Source organism: Oryzias latipes, chromosome 12, assembly GCF_002234675.1.
Source record: "Oryzias latipes chromosome 12, ASM223467v1".
Classification (NCBI taxonomy): Eukaryota; Metazoa; Chordata; class Actinopteri; order Beloniformes; family Adrianichthyidae; genus Oryzias; species Oryzias latipes.
The window spans coordinates 13,877,708-13,904,168 of record NC_019870.2 but is presented as its reverse complement, the minus strand read 5'-3'; the positions used below and the strand labels follow the sequence as shown (position 1 = coordinate 13,904,168).

The window sequence follows — 26,461 nt, the reverse complement described above, 5'->3', positions numbered from 1 at the left end:
ATGTGACATGACTCTCTGCTGCCCTCTGGCGGCTCTCATTGGGTACTGGCGCATTACGTGGAGAAGCTTTAATCTATTTACAGCAGGCACAGACTCATGCAATGGTGGGTTAAGTGCGGCTGCTTTTATTTTGAAAGCTAAATAAAAACCGTGTGCTTGTGCAGAAGCTTCACTTTTGCCAATCTTTTTCCTCAATAAACTACAAACTTTTTTTAAGATACGAAGTCTTGTTGTAATTGTCCCGTAATGAAAAAAATTGCAAAATTTTAATTACATGCATTACAAAGAAGAATTTAAAATGTGTCAGCCTTTTGAACGCCCACTCCTGCCATGCGCAGAAGGGGATTGGCAGCTAAAGATACCAGCTCCTGAGCCTTGTCTGTGATTGGCTGCTGCTCCCGGGCCCTTACGTTATGCTTACTCCACACACACCAGCGGCTGGGAGAGAGGGAAGACGTAATGGTTTGATTCCCTCTGCACTTACAATGGTCGTTGCTTCGATGTTACTCGTCAGATTCCTCTAACGGGAGGTGCGATGAAGGTACGTGACTCCGTTTGAACGAAATTTAGGTGTTTTTTTATAAATGCAGTCGGTTTTTTGTTCTGATTTTTTTTTGCAAGGAATTCTGCAGGAGGGCTGTAGATGCAGGGAATACCCCCTGTCTGTCCTCATGCAAATCAGCTCCGCTGTTCTTTGATGCAGTTCAACAGGCTGAATGCAGATCTCGCAGTGGAGTTTGTCTTTTGGAAGCTCGCACAGCTGACTCGCGCGCGCGCGCTGCAAATGTTTAATCATCTCTCCGTCGCGCGTGCGAGCTGTCCACTGCATCCCGCGCGGACCTCACAAACAGTGAGTACAGTGTGTAGCTTTTTTTTTTTTTAATTAATGGGCAGACTCTAACCCCCAGCGTGAAAGTCCATTGGACTCACTAAAAGCCGTCTGAAGCAGCGACGTCCGTTCATCGTCAGACTGTAATCCGCTCTAACGGGATCGAGGCGACGGTCTGCGCGGAGGGAGGGGGGGGGGGTTCACGTGGATGCAGAGAGGACAGCGGATCGCCTCCTCAGGTCCGAGCTGGAGACTCTTTCCTCACTCTGGAGCGCGCGTCCATGCGTGCGCATCTGTGCACACACCAATGAAGAGGATAGCGATGATGTCATCGGCTACAGGAAGGTTCCTCTTGACAGTTCAGGTGAAAGGTGAACTGCAGACAAGACTGACATTATCAGCTGTCTTCATTAGGAGCCTCAGATTAGGTCAGAGCTGACATGCAGACACCAGCCTCTGGTATTTCACGACTAAAAATCATCTTCTGAGCAAACTTTTCACCCCTGGGATTCCTGCAATGCTGAGAAAAACCCCAAATATGCTTACTTTTTCGGCACAAACGTCTAAAATAGAAACATGCTGAAGGCCTACAACATTGGGGGGGAAATGGACTAAGAGGTTTTAAAAATGTTACACCTTCACTTGGTTTGGCTTTTTCACACTGCACTCTTGAAAGTGGACCAGACCACCTTGAGAGTTTATGCAGTTACAACAGCTTCTGGTTTTGAAATGGAATCGTCCAAAACAACAACAGACCATAGACTAAAGAAGCACAGAAAACTGACTTATCCTTTGTAGCACCATGTTTGTTGGGGAGACTTTTATTTTGACTTGATATATATATTTTTTTTGAGTTGTGGTCACTGACTGTATACGAGAACTGGACCAAGCAAGTAAGTGTGACATCACCTATAGAAAGTTCCAACAAAATACAGTCAGTTTAGTCACCACCATATTGAAGCAAGTGTCACGGCGTGAGGGGGGAGGCTCGAGAGCCGGTAGGACCCAGATGCAGAGGCGGAGGCACGAGGATCAGGGACTGGAGGGTTTAATACAAAACAAAAGGCGCTGCAGAGCAGGATGACAAAACCAAAAACAAAAACTCACTGTGGCGTGGCGTGGCATGAAACAAGGAACATGGCATGAAGACGTGAACACCGAGACAAAGGCTAATGGACCAGCACAGGAGGAAGGCAGAGACAAGACTTATATACAGACAGGGCAGACAAGACACAGGTGAACACGATCAGGGCAGGGCAGATGGGGACCAAAGGAAGTAAAACTCAAGAAACATGACAAGACAGGAAACCTTTCAAAATAAAACAGGAAACAGAACCAAACAAGACAGAACAAGAACTAAAACGAAAAACAAGACACAACAAAAACTCAAACCATGACAGCAAGACGACATTAGTAACGAGTAATTGTTCCAAGTTGGTCTTAGTTTCTATGGCAACCACTCTCGCCAGTCAGGATGGATCTTGTTGGAAGTTCACACCCCCACCACTGAGGGAGCTAATCTGTCAATCAAACGTTTTGAGTGTTTGGCATGTGGGCCAGCGGGCACCACATACTTTTATTAGCCTTGCTTATTGGTCAGTTTATAACTTGAATAACTTGTGATAAAGAAAAAATATCATGAAAAAAAATTTAGCATGAGCAAGAACACGTAAAAAGAGGTACCAGAGCAAGAATAGATATTCTGACAAATATACTGACTGAGTAATAGCTGTCTATTAGTCTATAGCAGGGTTCACCAACCTTTTTGAGACCGAGGGCTATTTCATGGGCACCAAGTGGTATGAAGGGCGCCACTAAAAACCTCCTAGCACCCCCCCCCCCCCCCCCCAAAAAAAACCACAATTTGAGGACTTCCTTTTGTGTGCCCTATTTTTGTTTGCTCATTTTACACACAAAAACATGCATGAATTTTCTAGACTCGTATTACAGGGGGGGGGTCAAACTCAAAACAGACTTTAGGTTGCAGCCGAACAAGATAAATATTTATTGAACACACTAAAGCTAAACTTTTAAACCTTTAAAACTTTAACTTAATTTTAACTTTTTAAACATAAATGTAAATAAAAACAGACAGGAATATTAATCCTGACATTAATGGATTACTCAACCACCTCAACCTATTCTCAAAATCTTTACATTACATGAATCATAAGAATGTCCAGAAATTGTGTAATTTATTTGATCTATTTAAACTTTTGTAATAGACCCTTACTTTTAGTGATTATTTTTTAAATTATATTTGTTTACATATTTGGGTTTTCTTTGTCTACCTTTATCTCAGAATTGATATTGTTGTCATTGACAGACATGCGGTGGTTGTTTGTTGAATATTTGCTTCAATAAAAAAAAAAAAAAAGATTTTTTTGGGTGCATTCCCTGCGGGCGCCACAAGGGGTGCTCGCGGGCGCACTGGCGCCCGCGGGCACAGGGTTGGTGACCCCTGGTCTATAGGATTTTGGCTTCTTGGAGCCAGCAGATACTTCCTGTTTTGAATGCAAGGAGGAAGGGATCTCTCAGTCCAGTTCTCATTAGCATCTTTTCCACTGTACGGTCCTGTCTGGTCCAGTTTTTTGAACATTTTCATTACTAAACAGACTCATTAAGCTGGACTTAACTATTCCCATTTTTGTGCCCCATTGATTGTAGGTCCATAGAAAAAATGGAACGGACGGATTAGGCCGTAGCTAGTGTGGTCACACGATGAAACCTGTTGATTTGCAGGGTCTTTTATCTATATATCTATCTATTTATTTATGATGCATGTTTGCCAACAGTCGAAACTTGTTAATAGGCCAATATAACAAAAGAAAGCGCCAAATTAGCGCCAACGTTCCTGTTCGCCGCCTGCAATCTTCCCTCAAATAGCTTTAATTGACTTGCATAAATGAAGCACCAAAAGCCAAGCAGAAAAAATGAGCTGCTGGATGACCTCCATTGTTGTTGTGGATAGCTTCGCTCCTGCTGTAGTCACACTACTATGACGCCAAACTACGCCATCAGTCTACATGGCATGTGCCATGACAGCCAATTTTGAGTGGAAATGCTTGCCTGAATTGCCCGGACCATTCTAAACCGGACTGGACCGTACAGTATAGTACCGTAGTATAGTACGTACAGTATAGTACCGTAGTATAGTAGGTACAGTATAGTACCGTACCGCTCAGTGGAAACAAGGCTTGCAGTCAATGCTCTGATACACGTCCCCTCTGTGAATAGTCTGGTTGCATTCACTTTAAAGTGGAAACCTATCAGAAATCCCTTGCAAGCAAAACCAGAACTTTATTTTTAGTCAAAGTAGCGTCTGCTTGTTTGAAATAAACTTTGTTGGGGACTGCAGGACATTAAAGTCTGTGTTGGAACTAAAGTTCAGTGTTGTTTCCACAAAACTACTTTTTCTGTTATATTACTGTAGAAGTGTTTTATAAAGGATGTTAATCAAAATTAACTGATAAATAGAAGTGGAAATTCCCACCGTCCACCACTTTAGGCTGTTGTTAATCATTAAGTATTGAGGCTTTTTAGTTAATTAAATGGCAGCTGTCATGTTAGCATGTCCTTTCTAGCATAGTAGCACAAAGATAATGGCATTTCTATGCAATATTGTTCTGTATCCTCTATATTTTATGTTTACATGAGAGGAAACCTTTTAACTCATTCTATTTGGTTTATATTTATAACACACATTTGTATTTTTTGGGAAAAAAATACAAAAACAACAAGAACAAGCTCCTGCTTTTCAATAGAAGAAAGCTGAGAAATTCAATAAATGCCCCCAAGTTCTCGATTTCTCCCCAAGGTTCTGATATCCTCTTTGTCCGTTTTAGTCACTCATTCTAGCAGAAGAATTAAAGAGATTTGCTTTCAATACAAATGTAAAATAGGGTTTTCTAATGTTTTTACTGACTCTTAAACTGAGACCCTTAAAATTTACACTAGAAGAAGATTTTGGGAGAAAGTGCAAAACATTTTTAAAGAAAAAAACTTCTATCAAACACTTAACAATGCACAAAATCTATTAAAATCAAACAAAGCAATCAAATAATTCTATATAATGGAATTTGGTTAATTAAATAAGGCAAACCATAGAATCAGAACTGTATATGGGTCATTTCTGCTGCTTCATTCACACTTATGTGGTTAAATGAAAGATGAAAAAAGCAAGAAAATGCCAAACCTTGTAAGAGTGAGCAAAAAAAAAATACATTAGTCAGCGAACAAAGAAAGCATGTTTGCTTCAATTCCACAGAATCAAACAGATCAGATCCATTTTACTGGAGTGCCGTGTCCATTTAAACCGGGGTCTGTGGTAGATTCTTTCTAACTCTTTAATTTCTCAGAGTGACGGCTCTAAAGATCTTTTCTTTCCAGCAAATTTCATTTTCATCACATTTTTTGTGCAAGTCGGCAGTTTGACCTTTTGTTTTTATTTATGCCTTATTTGCCTCTATCCCTCTTTTTATACCATCAATGTGGCACATAAATGCATTTATTTGCCTTAAATGGAGGAAACAACTAAACTTTAGTTAAGTGGAGACTTGACTCTCTATGGTGGTGAAGCGTTTATACATCTAAGCTGAGGCCACAGACATTCTGATTTCATGCACAGATATTTCCCGCTGCCCTAAATGACCATTTTATGGAAGATAAGAAGGCAAAGATTTGAACTTTGTGAAGTTAATTTTCCCAAGGCGCTCAGTCACTCAGGAAAGCAAAGTGGATGTGACGCTTTTGTTGACTAATCTGGTTTAAATTGAAAAGCAGCTTTTCTGTCCCCTTTGGGACAGAACAGCATTTTGTTCAATAAAAAAAGATAGAAAGGGAAGTAAAGAAAAAAAAAAGCTGTCCTGTATGAAATATTTTAGTAACGGATGTATACATGCCTTGATCAATATATTTAACCTGGTGCGTTCAATTTTATTGCCTTTTCAAAGCAATCTGGATGCAGAAATCGCAAAAGCAAACAGTCGTGCAGCTGCTGGAGCGTTGCACGGTAGATCACATTTTGTTTCAAATGAGACTAAACTGACTTCAGGGCTGAATTCTAAAGCAGAGGACAATGTCTGAAGCTATTAAAAATGTCTAGAGGGCACAGCAGATACATGGTGATGCTTATAAAACAGTCTACTTGTGTTGTTTTAATGCAGAACAATGTCTTCTCGCCTAATATCATCTATTTCAATTTATGCACAAAGTAGGGCCAAACCTCTAACTTTCAAAGAGGTTCTGTTGTTTTGATGCCATACATCCGCTGTTGGCTTTATCTACCCAAGATCCATCAGATACACTCAATGTACTCTGGGTTGTGTTTGTAATCTGAGTTAAATATGAATTTAGTCACACCATTTTCAGACAACGTGGCAAAAGGGCCTGCGCGCAAGATTTTTTTTTCTAATATCCCCAGCGAAGATTACTTTTTCTGAGCACGAGTGGCATTTCCAGCTGCTGCAGGAGAGGGAAATGAGAAAGAGGAAATGAAAAGCGCTGCTCAGACACCAGCTGATGAAGGCTCTCTATTTAAAATATATGAAGAGCCTCGGTTTACTTTGGAAGGTGTCAGGAGTTTGGTGGCTGTCTGGGCGTTGACGGCTGTGCAGATGACCAGATTAAAAGAGACAGCAGAAATGTGTCAGATCTAGGAGACTGATGCTTTTCCTGCAGTCTGCTACCCTCTTCGTCGATTCAAAATCTGCTCTCCTGTAACGGTGGCTGAGTCAGCACGAAGCTGCGGAAAAGGTTTGAAAAATGGCACTTTTACCCCCCACTTTCTTTATAAGTACTTGCCCCCTCATTGTCCATCATGCTTACCATCTGTTGTGAGTTTAAAACCCCACATATTTACATTTACTGCAGGCAGTTTGCAGCTCTTGATAATGCTAGCCGCAGCAAGTTAAACAGATTTGATTGGGATTTTGTTACGATCCGTGCTGCAGTTCACTAAGAAGGAGTGGCTTGGCCTTCTGCAATGTTTCCATCAATCTAATGGAGAAGCTTTTAATTTTTAATTCCTCTGCTTTTATCTGGGGGCCTGTGTGAAGAGAGATAGGAAACCGGACAGACAGAGAAGGAGGACGGAGACGCAACAGAGATCCACAACCTGACTCAACTTGTTTTTTTATTGTCTTTTGGTAGAAACCCACCAGTGGAGCTGTAACTGATTTACAGACAATTTTTTTTCCTACTGGTTATTTTTTGATGCCTTTTTAGTGTACATTTCTACTTTAAATTGCAACATAAAGCCTTTTGAAAGAGATAATAAAACATTATTTCATTGTAAATTTTGATGAAAAATAGACCTTAAATCAGTAAATTCTAAAAACCCACTCCAATGAAAATTGTTATTTTTGGTGTTTTTAACATGTTCTTGTGGCGTTTTTCTGATGATGTAAGACACAACTGTGACGTAGGTGGCACAATCAACGAGACACAAGCTCCCTGCTCCCTCTATTCTGATGCATCCACTTGTAGACAAATAGATCCATGTGCGTCTTTGTTTTCCTCTGTACGGCTGGATAGCACCAATATTATTTGCCATTTGTGTTGCACCGGTAATGTTAGTTTAGGTTGTTAGGGCCTGTAAAATATAGCAGGAGAGTGTTAACACAGGGATGATGGAAAGTTAGGGCAGGCTTACTCTCTCCCAACTGTCAGAACTCAGAGGTGAAGGTCTAATGAACTACTGCCACTGCCGAAACGATGTTCTAGGAAATGACAGGTGTTTGTTTTTTTTGTTTTTTTGGCTAAAACGGCATAATCATAATTAAAAGATCGGCGGGAATGCTTTTCCGATAGATCAAAAGATGATCGGAGTTGGAACATTAAGTAAGAAAACAGGAACTATTATGCTACAATTACATGCTTTTTTCTGCTTCAGAGCCTTAGGAATACACTGTTCAAGATATTTAAACTTTTACAAGCATGGACTTCTATAGACTCATCATAGACATTTACCTCACACCAGCTCCCTGATAAATACAAGAACACATCATTACAACACAGTGGATCCTAGCAGCAATGAAGGCATTTGATGGACCGGTAAGCTGAAAATCCAACACGCATGTCCGCCCCTTAAACTGTTTGCATAAAACCTTTCCTCCGTCTCTGGAGATGTATGACGTGTCGGGTCTCACTTCCAGCTCATCACGTATTGATGCTTGTCAGGACGGCCTGCCTTACACTTCTTCTTACGCTCTTCTTTACTGCAGCATTGGGGACAACAGGACAAACCATTGTTTCTCTTAACAAATGATATCCCGCTGAATTAAAACAGGCAAGTTGTATTTTTAGAATTTTTCTTTCAGTCATAATTTCAATGCAATACAAATATTTAAATTAGTATTATATTTATAATTATACTATATGGTTTTTGTTGCTAAAGTGAGCTCATTTGTCATCAGCTTCTTCGTAACAGCTCTGGTAGTTTGTTGTTTCTGTGTCGATCAGTTATTGTTAGCCTTCCTAGTAAATGTATTAGTACTTCCACTAAACCTCTAAATATAGTTGCTGATGCAGCTCAAACACAGCTAGAGAAACAAATTTTAGCTCAACTTAAACGCACTGGTCTGGGTCAAACTTGTCTGCAGCCCAATTAGTGCTAAGTTTTGTGAGGCAGTTTTCCGGTTTGACCTCCTAAAGCTTTTTTTTTTTTTTTCTTGTCTTTCGTTCCCTGTGGGTTTTTCTATTTAGGTCTGGGCTTCTGTCTGTATTTGCTTCTCTTCTCTCGCTCAGTGTCTGTGTTTGTTGGGGCCGGACTGTTTGCTGATTATATCACATCAGCCGCCCCGGGAACATCTCAACTATCTGCCAAACGTCAGTTCCGTTCAAACTGGTTGATGGAAAAGAGATTCTCACAGGTTGTGTTGCTCAAATAAACAGCTCTTGTTTGTTTGGGACTCCCCGCCTGCACAGCGCTCAGCGTTTTTGTGGAAGTGACACGGGGGAAGTCACTCTGGCTTTGAGCCAAAAAACAAGTATTTTTGATGGCTGTGCTGCAGCCGCTCCTTGTCCTAAAAACAGCTTAAATACTCCATTTTTGTGGTTTTGCTTGAAGATGAGACAGGCTACCCAGGGAAGATGTTAGGCAGCAAAACAGTTTTGCCACAGGACAGAAATGTATACATTCTGGCTTTAATCCACATGCAAAACTGGAAGACTATGACCTCAAAGTCTGCTGCTTATTACTGATATTGTGGAAAAGACAGGAAAAAGTCAGAAATAATGTATTTGACTGTTTTTGTACAATTATTTTTTTTTTATTTGACCTTACTCCATAAATAGAGGCTTCCTCTTAGGATTACATAAGGAATGCCTTGGCAGATGGGTGAGGTCGGATCTCAGTGTGTTTGTGACAAGCTGGAGCGGAGCGCTGCCCTCAGCAGCGGCATGGCAGGACCCTGTGAATTCCATTGTTTTCTGCACAGAGCTGGGACGCACAGAGGGCTTACATTATGCTCATGTCAGCTATTGATTCTGCAGGCTGGGCAACAACACAAGGAGTATTCTTCTGCTCGTCTTTCTCCCTCCTCCTCTTACTCCCCTCATCACTGTGATCCAACAAGCCTCATTTTTGATTCCCGTCTGTCCTGTCTTGACTTTTAATCCTCTACAACATCCAGAAAAGCAATATTTTACATTTCCCATCATGCCTTTTGTGTTGTCGTATAAAATGCAAAAAACATTTCGTTAGAACTTAAATATTTAATTTGTTATACTGATATAAAAATGTAAATTATTCTTATCGAATTTATTTACCTTTGATCAACATATTAAATGTAAAGGCATCAAAAATTCTGTCCCCTTTTACCAAAGTTTGAAAGAGGTTTTCTGATACAAACGACAAGCTGTCTTGTATATTTTTGCAGATTATAATTTCATTAAGCGTTTTCTGCTCTTAGTTTCATGCTCTTCAGGAAACTCTCTATGGGATCGCTCCAAAGCTACAATCAATAAAAATCCGATTTCTTCAACACTGGAGTTGTAGTTCCAGGCTTTAATCTGCAGCAGCGTGCGTTCATACGAGACACTGATGGGAGAGACAAATAAAAAAAGATTGACTGGATTTTTAGGCCATCAAAACTTCTAGATGTGTTTTTTTTATCCACAGCCTCATGCCACTCAAACAGGAGCACGTAAACTCTCTCTGACATGAGGAGACGGTATCTCTGAGGTACACTCCGACAGCCAAAAATGTTGACGTTTTTGGGGCATTTTAGATTTATTTATTTTTTTATCTGAGTGCTGCTTCTTGATTGCATTGTCATGCAGTAAATAAAACAGCTTTATTAAAAGATCTTATAAATTGCATATAAAATTAAGGGTCTTGTCTTAAACAAAAAGTAAACATTTTATTTCACGGGTTGTTTTTTTTTAATAGTCATAAGTCCTTTCCTTTTTTTCCAATCATTTTCAGTTGTAAGAATCTTTATCAATGAACTCATGTAAATCTAAGATTTGAAAGGTGAACTAAAGCTCATTTTGGTAATGAAAAGGCAGAAAAATAAAAAAAAAATAAAAAGGTTAGATTATTTAACTCTAAAAGCAGTACTGGAGAAATATCATATGATTTTTCCTTTTTGCATTGATGGAATCAGTATCCCAGTGCCAAACGCTAATATTTATCATTTTAAAAATGTAGTACCGTAGTCATAATATTTTTATCGGGTTTATCATCTATACTTCACAGCATTAAATAAAACGGCATGAAAATTGCAAAAATGTTATTTAGACATCAAAAAAGACCAAGAAAAACTTTTGACTTCTCTGACATTCAGATATGTTCCATTAACATTAAACCACAATAAACTTAATGGTTTTGGTTAAATTTATCATCATAAAATCCTGAGATCTATACTCTTATAGGAAACTAATTAAAGCCCATGTGTTTATGGCTGTTCCCAGAGTTTTGTCCCCACAGAGACATCAATGCAACAGTTTTACAGTACACACAAAGTGCATGCCAAAGCCTGAGTCAGAAGTTACAATTGTGCATTTTATGGACTAGAACGGCTTTTCCTTAAGGAAAACTGGCCAGAGTAAACAAGCTGCGAGTTGAGGATTTCATCACATTTTTCCTGCAGCAAAGAAAACCTTTCATATAGCATAAGATCATTTCATTGTGTTTAAATAAAGAAGCTCTGACATTAGATTATTTCACTTAAAGAGGACTTCTAGACTTGTTTAAAAAGTTCAAACTGCAGCTATTGCCTTCCTAAACCACAAATCTCTAGCACCATCTTTTGCAGGGTTGATTAAAAAACTCAGAATTACTATAATCTGATGTAATTTATCAGTTAAATTTGTTATACATTTACTAGAAGTAAACTAAAAATCCAACTTTGTGGTTAAAACTTGTGAATTAATTTGCCTTTTTGCCACTTTTGTACTTTAATAGCAGAAAACTGCTTTTTAAAATTATAATCTCAGCACTGAAAAGTTGATGAATACAAGTTTCACCTCTTTATTTGAAATTCTCCTAATCAAAGTTGTTTATTTTATTAAAAAAAAAATACACATCTAAAAAGCTAAAACTGTGAAACCCCTCCTTTATTGCTACTAAGAGATTCTGCCAACTTTCGGGTTTTATTTCCTATCTTCATATTTTTCTGATTGTTAGATCTTTCAGCTTTAACAATCTAACTTAGAAGGGTTTGTGTGTGTCCCCCTCCCACAGGCAGGAGCATCGTCCATGTGGGCGTCATGTTGCGGGCTGCTGAACGAGGTGATGGGCACCGGAACGGTGCGGGCACAACAGCCAGGGTTTGGAGCTGGGGCGGGACCCTTTCGCTTCGCCCCGAGCGCGGGGTACTCCACCTACCCCCCCACCAGCGCAGGGAGTGCTGGGCAGCTGTGCAAGGCCTGCGGACTCGCCTTCTCTGTGTTTAGACGCAAGGTAAAATGGGTTTTACAGATGGTTTCATCTGCAGGTGACTGTGGAATCTGTGTCCTTTTGCAGTTTGGTTTTCTGAAAAGCTTCATTTTGAGTCGAGAACAATTTGATTCATGAGACGTTTCATGCTTCACTCATTGACTGAAAACCAACCCTCCTCTTGTTCTTGCAAAACAAGCCCAGACCATTATACTTCCACCTGCATAAGGGATGTACTGTTTGTGCTCTTTGGTTTTTCTCTAAAGACAGACCCATGCGTTAAAGCCACTTTGGTCTCACCTCCGGTGGACATCAATCTGGATGCCTTGTGATTTCCTTTAATCCAACCTTACAAACCTATTCCATGCTACTAAAGAGTAATGGGATTATTTTGTTCAAACCTTTTTAAATAAACAACATAACTTTTGGAACTTTTTTTCTGTTTTTTCTTTCATTACTTTTTCTCAATTGAATAACCTCCTGGTAAATCTTGTCCAGGGTATTGAACTTTTATGTTTATAACAGGAAAAGCAATATTTAGTTTCTCAGGTCAACGGGAGACTACAATTTTGTCATGAACAATAGTGGCTTTATTCTTGTCTTTATAATATTCCAGACCCTAAAATCTGCTTGAACGTCTGATTCCTGAAGGCCCCCAGACCCGCTGAGGATCAATGATTCATTTTAAGAAAAACTTTAGATCTTCTATCTGGAAATTATCCAAACGGTTTACACAAATGTTGACTCTCGTGGTCATAGAAAAAATGGTCACGGCTCTGCCTAAAAACCCTCGGAAGCAACAGCTTTAGAGGAGAAAGCATTTGACAGAAGATCATAATCATCCATGCTACTTCTGCTGCAGGGAAATGGATGTTGCCTGTAGATGCTAGCCTATGAAAGGAAATAAAATTAGTTATTTGCTCTTTTTTTTTACATTAAATCTTGGTTTGTACGTATTACTTTCCTCCCAAAAGGAAGTCATAATTCACAAAACCAACAAAACAGATTTTCTACAAACTCATAAATTACTTTATTATAAAAAGTGTTTAAACTTGTTGATCCTTATTTAAATCTAATTTAAAAAAATTGAATGAATATGTAAATAGAGTTGATTAAACTGGAGAAAATGTATTTTATTATTATTATTATTTAGTCAAAGCCAGTGTCCGTGTCACAGCTCAACCCAGTAGCAGATAAGGGACATAATGTTAAATGAGACTGTCCATATTATGTAAATTGGTGAAAATTATAAAAAAAAACTCCAAAACTCAATTGAAAAAAAGGAATTTTGTACAGAAAGAGGTTCCAAAATGTTTTCACAAAGAAGGTGAGTCACTGATATTGTCATGCAGAAATGATTACTGCATATTAGCACTGATAAAGGTGGTTCTACAGTCAGTGAAACGATAAGGTATAATTAGTTTTTATAAGCCTTTCATTCATTTTAGCATGTCAGTTTTTTAATCACAGGTGAGGTGATGTAATACATCATGTGCAGTTGAACGTCAGAGGTTAAATTGAGCTCATTTTAGTGGTAAAAAATAGCGCTAACTGTGCTTTTTAGATTATATTCCTTTAAAAAATGATGTCTTAATGCAAAACAATTCAGTTCAGACGGGGTCTAATATGTTTTTCTAGTTTTCTGCTTTTTTTCAGACAGACTCACTTTGGCATTTTCTGAGTCTGTCCAGTTTAATGGAGGAGTGGATCTGGTTTTACATTCAAACACACTGATAAAAAATTCTCTTCCTGCTGCTACTGATCGCTCTTTCATCCCTCGCATGAGTTTTGCCTTTTTCTGACTCCACTTTGCGATTAACCAGGATTTTTCCATCGCTTCTTTCCAAAAAAAAAAAAAAAAACCTGTCTGAGGATTAGTTGCAGCTGCAGGAAATGTGCCCCCGGCTGGATCCTCTGCATTCTTGTTTCCAGGTGATAAGAACAGGTTCACGGCCGCGGCTGACCCGCTTTGCCGCCCGTTTTTGAAGTGCAGATTTACTCAGTGGTTCAGTGTCGATGTGACGCCTGTTAAATGTCAGACACCACTGCTGTGTACTGTGACTGTTTATTCCTCTTTTCTTTATTTACACCAAAAAACAGCAAGATCAAACTTTCAGTTTTTTATTTATTTATTTATTTTTCACCGTGAAAACTCCCACAGACCCGAGTGACACTGAGCCGTTGGAACCGTTTTTATTTTGTGCTCTAAAACTGTCAGCCAGCAAGGAAAATCAGTCGATGTTTAGGTACGAATCAAACCAAATTTTGCATCTTGTTTCAGACAAAAACTTAAAAATTGTTAAACTTTGTTCCTAAAAGACCTACTCCCATGTGTTTTTTAACATGTTCTTGTAGCATTTTTCTCATGATGGACATATATAAAGAAATTGCAGACTAAAATTGCATTTCTGAGGGGTTTTTTTCTGTTTTTTTCCAATCGTTGTATATCAGACACACAAAAATGTAGATAAAAAAGATTGTAATATTTGTTACGTAGAAAATGCGCTGGGTGGGCCACAAGCTCCCTGCTCCGCTCTGTTCCGATGTATTCATTTGCAGATGTTTAGGTCCATGTACTGGCATCTGGCTCAACCTGTACTGGGGAACTTTGGATTTCAGATTTAAGCACAGTTAGAAATAAAAGCAGTGAATCTGATCATTTCCAATTCATTCTGATTTATTCTACTGTAAAAAGGTGCAACTTAATGACAGAAAATAAAGATACTTTAGTCAGATAATAAAAAAAACGTTTCAACTTCTATGGTTAGAAAGATTTCATGAAAACTGTAATGGAGGAACTTTTTTTTCAAAGCCCATAATTTTATCATAGATTTGACACTAAAACTCAGCACAAAAGGAGGTGATTGATGTGGAACAGTGGAATGGCACTGCTGGATGTGCTGCTTTCAGGATTCTTTGTTCTGACAATTTGCCCATTTTAGGAGAAAATAGAGTTTTGTCAAATTCAGTCAAGACAACAACAACCAGAAAGTTGCAAAAAAAAAAAAAAAAATTGGCTCAATAAAGGGCCAGCTGGTCCAACTCTTCTCAGTGGTTATGACTTTGAATAATTTTCTTACAGTTCAAAGCAAATTATACTTTGAATTTGAAAAAGTAGCAAAGAAAAGTAATAAAATGACCTTTAAATGCCAAAATATGTGCATATTTTTCATTATAATGACAAATTAGGATTTATTTTTTGAAAACTCCTTTTTCGTAATTCCTCTGTTTTATAAGACATCTTCAGTTGTACCCGTTAATCTTCCTTTTTTTTTATTTCAGAATCAATCATTTAGTAACTACTTTATAGATGTGTGAAGATTTGAAGGAAAACATCTTAAAGATGAAGTCTGGCTGTTGGACTGACATGAAAAAGAATAACTGATCTGTTTTTCCCTCCGCAGCACATCTGCTGTGATTGTAAGAAGAGCTTCTGCGCCCTGTGCTCGGTGCTGCAGGAGAACCTGCGCTGCTGCACGACCTGCCACCTGCTCCGCGGAACAGCCTTCCAGCGTCCTCGCCTCATGCAGCTCAGAGTGAAGGACCTGCGCCAGTACCTGCTGCTGCGCAACATCCCCACCGACACCTGCAGGGAGAAGGAGGACCTGGTGGACCTGGTGCTGTGCCATCAGAGGACGCGGGAGAGCCCCAGACCAGTGATGGAGGAAGAGGAGGAGGAAGAGTCTGACGAAGATGATGAAGAGGAGGAGGACTCGCATGAGGAGGAAGAGGAAGGGGGAGCCGACACAGACAGTCTCCACTCGCTCCCCCATTCGCGCGCTGCCTCGCCCCCCTGCGCCACTCGCTCCACCTCTGAACAGTCAGTCCTGTCCGTCTCTCAGGGGGACGCGCTCAGCCCGAGCGACAGCTCAGGGACCACCAGCCAGGTTTGTGTATTCACACTCAGCTGTGTGCTCCACCCCTCCACACACACACAAGCCTCAACAACCAGTGCCGTACTTCCTCCACATCTGCCCTCATTCTGTCCAAAATAATTAGTTTCAAAGAGAAATCAGCTCATCTACCACCTTCTTCTGTTCAAAACAAACAGACTCGTGAGCTTGACGTCCTACTCCCCAGCTTCCGCGCTCACTCTGTCTTTGCTTTGTCATGAATGAAGCCTGGAAATCCACTTCACTCCGGAGGATTTTCAGGCTTCAGCTGTGCACCCATGTGACTCCCACAAGCAGCTGTGTTGGCCCTCTGACCAGCCAGTGTGGCAGCTTAAGCTGCTCGCCTTTTATTTATTTATTTTTAAGCTTCGTTACAGAGGCTGATTCTCTTATGTAACAAGCTTTAAAAATCCCTCAGGCGTCACATCTGTAACCACGCAGGAGAGCCACCAAAGCCAGTCACTCATCTTGCCGTTTTTATATGTGATGTTTGCAATTTATTTACTTTATACAATTAAAAGCTAAACCAAGGTTTCTTGAGGGCCACAAAGTAAGATAAATGCAGTAAATGAAGATTGAAGCATTCACAGAGCTGCCATCTGTTTGTCCAGAATATCAATACATGCAGCACTTAAGGAAATGAATGGAAACTGATGAAAAGCTTCAGATTTTAGCTTAATATTTCCAAAATACAGTTTTATTTTGAATTTGGATTTAGATTAATTAGAAGTAGTTAAAGTCTCTGATTATTTTTAATATGTATTCCTTTTAATCTGTTATGATTTATAGATCCACTTTGAGGAAAATTGTGTTTTTTGGTTTTTAACATGTTCTTGTGGCATCTGAAAGAAAATCCAGCTTTGAATTGTATTTCTGAGTTTTTCTTTATTCAAATCATTATGAATCAGGAGCAGATGAAAATATTCTGTTTGAAAAACCTTGCAGCTGTACCGTACAAGCTACTACAGCAAGCCACAAGCTCCCTGTTCCGGTCCATTCTGAAGCATCCACTTGCAGACAAATGGATCCATGTATGACTTTGCATCTGACTCAAACCTGTATGGCTGGATAACTCAGATATTGCCGGCCATTTTTGGGTCATTGTGGGGTGATGTAAGGTAGATGGATGATGGGAAGTGGTTAGTCCCACCCATAATTCAGAGGCAAATTTCGAATGAACTATTGCCGCTCTGCAGCAGTTATGTTCTAGAAAACAACACATTTTTGGATTCAGGCTAAAGACGTCATAATCCTAATTATAGGATCACTGGGAACACGTCATGTATTTTGAGTTTGATTTATTTCCCTTTCTAAAAGTTCTGGATTGTATCTGAAACAGATACACTGTATATACTTTTGCAAAATACTTTTCCATTTGGCAGCAATTTGGGATTAGCAGTCTTGCCCAAGGACAATATTGACTTAGCTGGGACCTGAACTCCTGAACCGGCAGATTGGCTTCTCGACTCAGAGCGCCACTGTCTCATTTTGGTCCATCTGTGTAGCATCGTCCAATCATCTTTGCTGGGTTTTAAATGCTGCCTGTCATAATGGTGATCGAACCCTGATGCTGCTCCTTTTGACACTCTTCTGTTCAAACTAGGACCAGCATGCATCTGTTTTCTAAACACTATTATTTATCCCACAATTATTTGTTTTTCTGTATCCCAAACTATGAATTTGGCTCTGATAAAGTCTCTTACTTTTTTTAAAATATTTGTTTGTTGTTTGTATTCTATTCATGCCTGTTTTCTGTTTTTTCTTTTTTTGGGGGGAGCTAATTAACCCTCATTGTTATGAGTTTACATCAACGGCTAAGTTGAAATCAAGCCCAGATCTTGACTGATGAAGAAATAATGAGCTGTAATTTCCAAACTATTCATCCAACTTGAATAATGAACAGGCTCTAATTAAGGCTGAGGCTGCATATTAGAAACATTTGCAATATGTGGTGATAATATTCATTTGTTTTAATGAAAACAGCTGAAATAGCAGTCAGAGGCTCAAATGAAGTCACAACACGTACATTAGAAAAGATTTCTATTGGTGTTTTTGTGAATTCTAATCAATCAATAAATCAGTGGATTTTGCACAAACAAATTAAAGTTAACCCTTGTGCTATCCTAGGCACTTTAACATTGGGAGTTGGGTCATCTAGACCCACTAGACAGTGCTCTGAACCTTTTTTCTTCAATGATTTGTGATCTTCACTGGTGTCCATGGATTACATGAAATCCTCTTCACCTTTATCCACCTTTGTCATGGTAGGGAGAACACGTCAGTGTAAGGGTGGGGTTATCTAAGATAGCACAAGGGTTAAATTCAAGGGGATTAAAAGAAGCATATCATACAAGCATAAAAAAACAATAATAAATGAGCTTGACCCCTAATTTAATTGCTGTTGTCAGATCTCACAGATTTCTCCTAGAAAATGTCCAAAGAAAAAAACGTTATATTATTAATTAGATGCTTCATATGACTTGCTTTTTACTTTTGGGCAATACCTTCTGATTTTAATAGAACTGCCATGAAGTTGTGTCTACCTCTATAGTCGTATAAATGTCTTGCATGATAGATTTTTTCCTCTTCATTTTTTTAAAATCTTTGTTTTAGTTGTACTTCTCCACAGTTTTCCTCGGGTTCCACATCATTCCAGATGCTAAACAAAAACACACTTCTGAGCGTTTTCTGTTCAGATAAATGATAATACCAAACGTGCAGCTTTTGCCGCCCGCCTCAGGAGCTTTCTTGTACGTCTACAGAAGCGGAACAAAATCTCTTCAAGTCCAAAGGAAAAAATATGGTTTGGTTCCGGCGAGGTTTGACTCTCCGTGGAGTCTCGTCTGATTGCAGCGCTTGTGGCTCCGCTACACTGACAGATCCATTATTAACACATCTTCTTCAGAAGAAAACAGTGTTTTGTTGTATGGTTTAGATAAAAGCGTTTGCTGTGCGGCTCTGAGGTACCCAAACTCTGACGTGCCATTCTTTTATTTCCTTTTTTTATAAAGATGAAAGGGGAAATAGGCAACACTTTCTAGGAGTCAGACAACGGAGAAAAAAAAGTGCATGTTTCTGTTTAAGTTAATCAAAACGTATTTCACTAAGATGTCGATCCAGTTAGAAGGTATCAGCCAAAAAAGGATGGGATGCTGTTTGTTCACAGATAAGACAGTTTTTGATGGGAATTCACAAACCAGGCCAAAGGTATTAAGCAATCTTGATGTTTATTTATGGAGCAGGACAACTGTGTTAAAATATCCTGTTTGCAGAGAAGCAGAAACTTCAAGGCTTCCTTTTATTTGCCGTGAGATGAGCTTGTGCAGTCAGTGGGAGAAAGCGGAAAACGGGCAGCAGGTGTCCTATGATTAAAGCATGAAAGTTTACATTTCAAGCGTCAAATTTCATTTTACTACTGAATAAATTCCCTTCAGCCTTGTTACCTTATATATATAATCAAAATCCTGATTTTGCAACAGACACCTTGTGCGTTCAACCCTCTTTTCAAAGTCTGACGTGACTAAAACAGGCTTTTCTGCTCACACAGGAGCACGAGGATACTCCAACAGCCTCTCTCTTGAACCTGGAGAACTCTGAAAACATCTTAGAGGTGTGCTCCCCTGCTTTTAACCTCTAGAGCTGATTATTCATTATCCTAAAAGCCATTTTAGTCTCTCTGCTGAGTCAGTGATCCCTGCTCTGCTCCTGTGCGGATTGTAGGTCAGCCCAGCCACGCAGACGAGGATCAGGGCCTCGCTGTCGGACCTGGACAACGAGGAGGCGATAGAGAACCTTTCCGTGCGCCAGCTGAAAGAGATTCTGGCCAGGAACTTTGTCAATTACTCTGGCTGCTGTGAGAAGTGGGAGCTGCTGGAGCGAGTGCATCGACTCTACAGGGAGAATGAGCAGAACAGGAAATCCTGTAAAAACTCCTTCATGTTTTATTTTCATCTGAACTGATTGTTGTTTTTAGCATTACTAATTGTTCTTTGTTTTTTCTTTTTGCTTTAGTGGAAAACGTGAGCATAACTGCAGGTAATTCATTTTACTTATTCATCAGATATCCAACAACCTCTCTTTAGGAAAAATAGTTACTTCCTTTTCACTTTGTATGGATCTCTGAACATGACATTAACAACTATATGTATACATTTTTCCCTAAAATTAATAATTTTTGGGCACAAATAAGCAGTCAGTGCACACAAATTAGTATTTTATTAGCATTTTGTGCACACAAATTAGTATTTTAGTATGAAGTTCTAATACTAATTTTTTGGTCACACATTCTAATTTGTATGCGCTAAATGTCAATTTGTATTCACAAAAAGCTCATTTGTGCATGCAAAATGCTTATCTGTGTGCACTAAATTCTTACTTGTACCAACAAAATACTAATTTGCGTGCACAAAATTCTAATTTGTGCACACAAAATGCTAATTTTATGCAAACAAGTCACCAATTTGGAGCACAAAATATTAATTTGTGTGCACAAAATTATCATGTGTGTACACAAATTATTATTTGTGCACACAAAATGCAAATTTGGGTCTACAAACTATAAATTTTTAACTTGTTTTTTTGTTTCTTTATGTCTTTTTCATTACCCTGTACTCTCGTAGATTAAAATGAACATTTCCCTAAATTTACCAACTTTTTCTGACCCACTCTTATCTATAAAGTGGTTGCATACCCTCCACCTCTCTGCAACAGTGGAGTTGGAGGTAAGCTATCGCTGCAAAGTGCCCTTATTTTCCTTCATGCCTTTCTCAACCACTGCAATGTTTTCATCTGCAAGCAATAGGCAGTAATGCATGCTGCAGCCACCCCACCCCCATATGTTTCCTTTCATTATCACGTATGGTAAAACCGCATGGCCATTGTTTCCTGCATGAATTGATGTCTCCCCCATTTTTTTTTCCATTTAATACTGAGGGACAACCTCTCTTCCTGCCATTAATGCACTCTGTCAAAGCTGCTACCTCTTGATGAGCGATCACATTAGTTGAGTAGCAGCGTGTCTCCATGCGGCGTAATTACATTGTCAAGCCTCCTTGTTTGCACGAGGGGGCTCAAGGACCTTATTAGCCCACTTAGCATCCAGCTGTGCCGTGACAGAAGACACACTGCAGCTGGACAGGCTTCTTGCCGACACATTAGATGTGAGCAGCAGGAGCCAGATTTAGATCAGTCTGCTGGTCAGTCAGCGTTTAACTCCTGTACAGCCAAGCGCTGACGTGATTTGATCCTAAGCTGTCAGGATGTGCATGACTCCATTCAGAAGCAAGGATACCACAGCTGGTTGTTGTTGATGTTGTTTGGTTGCTGGAGCGTTTTTTTGTTTGCTTGTTTTTTAAGTTTTCCTCAACTCTACAACAGAAAATATTAAATTAGGAAAAAAAAGTTCATATAACAAAGATTATGTATTTAAAAAGCAGGTCCTGTTTTAAATCTAGGGCATCATGAGCCAAAAATTGACACATTGTTCCACCTCAGTGGCCTAGTAGTTGAGAGTGTGGGGAGTCAAGTCATACCAGATCTCTAAAGATGAAGTCGAATGCATCAACTGCTTCTACTCCCTTATGGGATGGATCAAATGTGAAGAAAAAATATACAGTTTACAGAAGAAAATTAGCCGTTAAAATCTAAAATCTTAACCCTCCTGTTATGTTGCGGGTCAAATTGACCCATTTTAAAGTTTGAACATCTAGGAAAAATAGTTAAAAGTATTTTTTCAGCATGAATCTTCTTCTGCTTGACTTAATTAGTGTAATCAACGTATATCGTGAATTTGGTTCATCTCACATATTGCCCCACCCCTCCCGCATGTTTATATCACATAGATACTGTTCGGGTCAATTTGACCCGGCAGTCAAACTGGAGGTACAAGGATGTCTCAATATTAGTAGTATTCCTTTATTTGCAGCTGTGAGACATATTTCACCCCAATCACACACATAGACACACACACAAAGGTTCCTAGGTGTTATGACTTTTGATTGGAACCATTTACAGTATGCTCTCGCGGGAAAACTCAACCCACATTCAGTGGACACTCAACATACAAAACATATAAAGATTCTCTGCATGGGAGTCCTTCCAACATTACATAGGCAGACCTTTAGAAAAAGAGCAACCAAAGCAGAAAGATGACAGTCCAGGAGGCTCTGGAAGTCATCACTGATCATGATCAGAAGAAGACTATCTTGAGCTAAATTCTGATTCTAATAGTTCTGATTATGAACCAAATGAGGGAATTGTTATTCCTGTTCCTCCAAGCAAGACATTCATATGAAAGGATGGTGAAGTACATTGGTCTTCATCCCCAAATATGCGTCAGACAAACCTGTCTGCAGAAAACATAATAAAGACAGTGCCAGGGCCCACTAGGATGGCAGTGACTCATGTGACCATGTCAATTCAATTCAATCTAATTCAATTCAATTCCATTTTATTTGTAAAGCCCAAATTCACAACAGTCGTCTCGATGGGCTTCGTATCAGTAATTGAAAAAGTAAAACATACAATCAAAAGGATTATGAATACATAGAATTCAATAGGAAAATATTAAATTGAACTAACTAAACAGACTAAACTAAACAGTAATCCATGCCCTTTGACCCCCCTTCGCTGTAAGGAAAAACTCCTAAAAAACAGATTCCGGAAAAAACAAAGAAACCCCATTGGTGCCCACATGAAGGAGGGATCCTCCCCCAGGACAGACAGGCGATTTACCAGAACTCATAGAGAAGAATTAACTTATCTAACTCTACAACTACACATTTAAAGTCCAGCAGACGAGCTTCATCCAGATGGAGTTGGGGGGGCGGCCGGGGGCGCGAGTTGAGCCGGAGACAGGATCCAGGTCAAGACAAGCATGACCTGTGCGAAATGTGCAAAATTAATTTGCACAAAGCACAGTGTGATGACTGGTCACTCTTGTGCTGTGTATATGTACAGACACACACACACTTCATATTGCAATTACTTGTCTATTGTATTGTGATTTTGTTTTTTTCTGGTTCACAGTGCATGTATGTAAAACAAAATTTCAAGATTAAGTTTCAATGTTATGTAAAACTATTGTATTTTATATGTTGTCTTTCAAAAGTAATACAGTAGTGAAAATTTTGAAAAAAGAAAAACGAGGGAATTATCTGATAATTGAACCACTACCTGTTAGAGGTAAGAACACCATTCACTTAGTTTTTGAAAGAATGATTAGTAATGAAGTTAGTGATGATATATTCACACTGCTTGTTAGGGTTTTTTGGGTTTCAGACATCTTTTAATTAAAGAAACATGCACCGGGTCAAATTGACCCAGGAACATCATCTCTGTTCCTCACAAATGAACATAACAGGAGGGTTAAAAGCTTTTCTGCTTGTTTATTTTTGCTTTACCAATGTGTCACCCAAAGACTTCCAGGTTGAATCAAGGGAAACAGAATCTGAGGGACCATGCAGTTTCCCAAGTGACCTCTAGGTGTCACCTTTGCATAATCAAGTCAGTTTCCACATACTTCAATGTAAAACGGTCGTGCTTCAAAACAGAAAAACACATCCTTACAGTCTGGTTCCAAAGCAATTTTTATTTAACCTCTAAAGCAGTTTATACTATCAATGAGTTTTATTTAAGACATCCTTCCTAGGTGTACCCTGCCTTCACTCAACAGTGGACGGAATATCTTCTAAACTACATTCAAAAATTAATTTGGTGGCAAAGGCAAAGTGCACTACAACCAGTGCAGACCTCAGTGCTCCCGAAAGAATAATACCTTATTAAATCCTTTTCTGGATTGGATTATTCCTCTTTTGCTTGAGTGTGGAGTTATTGAACTAAGGCTTGCAGATTTTTTTTGCATCTTCATTTGTCAAACCCATCAGTGGGGTCATGCCTTTTCTTTGCACTGGGGTATAATTTAGAATTCAACAAGCTCAGTGAGGCACGAAGAATCCGAGGTGTTACTTTTTCTCTGGTCACTTCATGGCGTGTCCTGCTGGGCCGAGCACTCCATAGACGGTTTGCACTTGTACTGAATGTACCGTCCTGCTCTTTTGCCGTGGACTTATCAATGTTTGCAGTTGGATGGATTAGCTTTTTCTGAAGCAATGATTGCTTTACTCTCTTCTTTTTGTCTACGTTTGTTTAAAGTCCTATTTTGATCATATTTTGATTAATTGGAAAAGCGTTCCCAGTGGTCTTTTAATTATAATTACGCCAGTGTTAGGCAAAAAAATGTAAAAACTGTATCGTAGACCTGTAGAGGTTTTTACATGCTCTTCCCCTAGCTTACACCCCCAACCTAACATTACCAGTGGAACAAAAATAGTAAACAGTATTGGAGCTAACTATGCGCAAAGTTTGCAAGTTGACGCATCCGAATGGAGCAGAGCAGGGAGCTTTTGGCTTGCTGATTGTTTTTTCTTTCCAACAAATACAATGTCTTAAACTGCATTCAAAATTATTTGAATTAGGACATAGTCAGAAATGCGATTTTAAGCTTTATTGTCTTTATATATGTCCTTCATTATCCAAAAAATGCAATAAAACAAGTTAAGGACACCAAAAATACCTATTTCATCAGAGTGAGTCTTCAAACACCTGCAAGCTGCAGATTAACCACTGCAGTGGAAAAACAGGATCTTTATTCTATGTCACTTAAACTTTAGCATTAAAAGCAGGTGTGCACAGCAGTTCCCTAATTTTGTCATTTTTTCCAACACATTCATGAATATTAGGTTGTTCAGAAATAAATGCAACTTCAGTAAAAGTCAGGGGAAAATGTACAAAGCAAAAGCAGGGTGTGGGCCAAGAGAATCAAAGATGAACCACAGAGTGGAGAACTGTCAGACATCATTTCTGCTCCATTCGCTGTTTCATAAGCATCCAGAGAGCGACTGTTAACTCACATTAATTTTTCCATTTCCACCCACAGATGGTGTGAAAGCTCAGCTGGCGGCGGATGAAAACCTGTGTCGCATCTGCATGGATGCCATCATCGACTGTGTCTTACTAGAATGCGGTCACATGGTAACCTGCACCAAATGTGGGAAGAGGATGAGCGAGTGCCCCATCTGCAGGCAGTACGTAGTGCGAGCTGTGCATGTCTTCAAGTCCTAGGACTCTGAGTGGCCCTCAGGCGCAGACCAGGACCTGCTGTGCACGGTGTCTCACAGCGTCCAGGCGTGAGCAGATTTCCTGGTCTTTAGCTGCAGACTTTTTTGCCTCTGGCCTTTCACAGTTTTGCCCCCCTCTTATCAGTATTTCTGCAGCACTGGGTCTGCAACTCCTCCTTCAGTCAACAGCAGAAACTCAGAAAAACAGCAGAAACTCCTTCCAACGTCGCTCTCCGTTCTCTTGAAGGGAGTTGTTTTGTCCTAAAAACAAATCCAGTTCCAGGGGTTGGAGTCAATATGGTTTACACAGTCACGCGACATGACACTGTGTTATCTCCTTCAGTGTACTTTAGGATGTGCAATATCAAAGAAGAAGCAATGTACTTTAAGAAAAATGTTTTTGTGTCTGTCAAAAACTACACAAGCGGATCTTCTCACACAGGAGCCTGTTGGGTGCCAAACATCGGCAGATAGTGGGTGTCGTGTTTGATTAAAACGTCACAGCAAACGTTTCATAACCGGCAGTCTTGATGCGAATATTTACTTTCCTTTTACGTTTGGACATATTGGAATTCCAGCATGCTTGTGTAAACCTTTTTTTTTAACACTTGCTATGTTTAAGATTGTTTGTCCGTGTTTTACTCCATTTTGCTGACATTTCTATGGAGCCCCCACAGTTCCAAAAAATTGACTTTTCTGTTTTTTCATTCGTATGAGTGCAAGATAACTCGTTCCCAAAAATAAATAGACAGAATGAATACTTTTTTTTTTTTTTTGTAAAACTGAAAATAACATTTTTGGTACTCTTTGGGCTCCATACACTCTTGTTACTGTGTGTTGGCCGGATATGTTTTTTCTTTTAGGTTAGGTTGTCAGAAGTACTTTTGAATCGTTGGTTTTTCTATCCAACCTTTTAAAAAGTGCCATTTTTATTCAAAACCCATTAACCTTCTAGCAAACTTTGAGATTAAGATGATTTTTAAGAACTGTTTATTGTCATGTTTAAAAACTTTCATCACGCAATATCATGTCATTTTAGAGTCCACTGGGGTTCTTGATTGTCCTTGTATGTCAGATCTAGAACAATTAACAGGTGCTACTTCCTTGTTTTTTGTGTAACTGCAGTGTCGTTGAGGCAATTTTCTGTGGATCTGTCTCACACAGCGAGAAAAAGAGGTAGCCATATTTACAGACGCCTGTTATGCAAATGAAATACACAAAATCCACTTCACTCAGACGTTACTAAAATATCTGTGTTCTGTCAGCCGGTGTCACGTCCAAACAATCTGCGCAATCTCATAAATCGCTTCTATGGTTGTTTACTGATAAGTTATTAAATGTATATTTTTTCATTGACTTGGGAGACTCGTGATTTCAATTCTACTAATGATAAAGGTTTACAAATAAAGCTATAATGTTTCAGAATGTATTTGTGCTGGTTTTGGTAAGTACAGCCGGTTGTTGAGGCAGGATCTCTTTTTTTGTCATCCTTTGCAAAGCTATCACACTGTTTTTCGAAAAACACAACAACTCTCTTTAATGGAGCTGTTTGTCAAAAATGTCATTGTTAGGCAGCTGAAGTGTTAACAGGTTTGTGTTTTTAATGTTGCTTTTATTTATTTTTTTAAGTTTGAATAATGAAAGGTTTATTAAAAATGCAGTTACAAACAGAAAAATCTAACCTTGTTTTTTTCACAGAAACTATATATATATATATAAAAATGTATGTAAAAAATGTATT

The 26,461-nt window shown here is 39.2% G+C and overlaps 1 protein-coding gene across 3 annotated transcripts; it reads left to right on the top strand.

Annotated features, from left to right (window-relative positions):
- Positions 1–428: 428 nt before the first annotated feature.
- LOC101163344 (E3 ubiquitin-protein ligase RNF34) lies at positions 429–26,145 on the top strand. Of its 3 annotated transcripts, XM_020707689.2 has the most exons (9): positions 429–541; positions 704–850; positions 11,517–11,735; positions 15,116–15,598; positions 19,152–19,214; positions 19,325–19,526; positions 19,616–19,639; positions 20,284–20,325; positions 24,540–26,145. In XM_020707689.2, the coding sequence occupies exons 1-9, from the start codon at positions 536–538 to the stop codon at positions 24,722–24,724; spliced, it is 1,371 nt and encodes a 456-aa protein (XP_020563348.1). In that variant the 5' UTR covers positions 429–535; the 3' UTR covers positions 24,725–26,145. The 3 variants fall into 3 exon arrangements, with proteins under 3 accessions (XP_020563348.1, XP_011480132.1, XP_020563349.1); XM_011481830.3 differs by lacking the exon at positions 704–850; XM_020707690.2 differs by lacking the exon at positions 20,284–20,325.
- Positions 26,146–26,461: the final 316 nt, after the last annotated feature.

Coding starts and splice junctions, on each gene's coding strand:
- LOC101163344 (XM_020707689.2), top strand. Junction 19,215..19,324: donor ACTCTGAAAACATCTTAGAG/GTGTGCTCCCCT, acceptor TGCGGATTGTAG/GTCAGCCCAGCCACGCAGAC. Junction 19,640..20,283: donor AAACGTGAGCATAACTGCAG/GTAATTCATTTT, acceptor TTATCTATAAAG/TGGTTGCATACCCTCCACCT.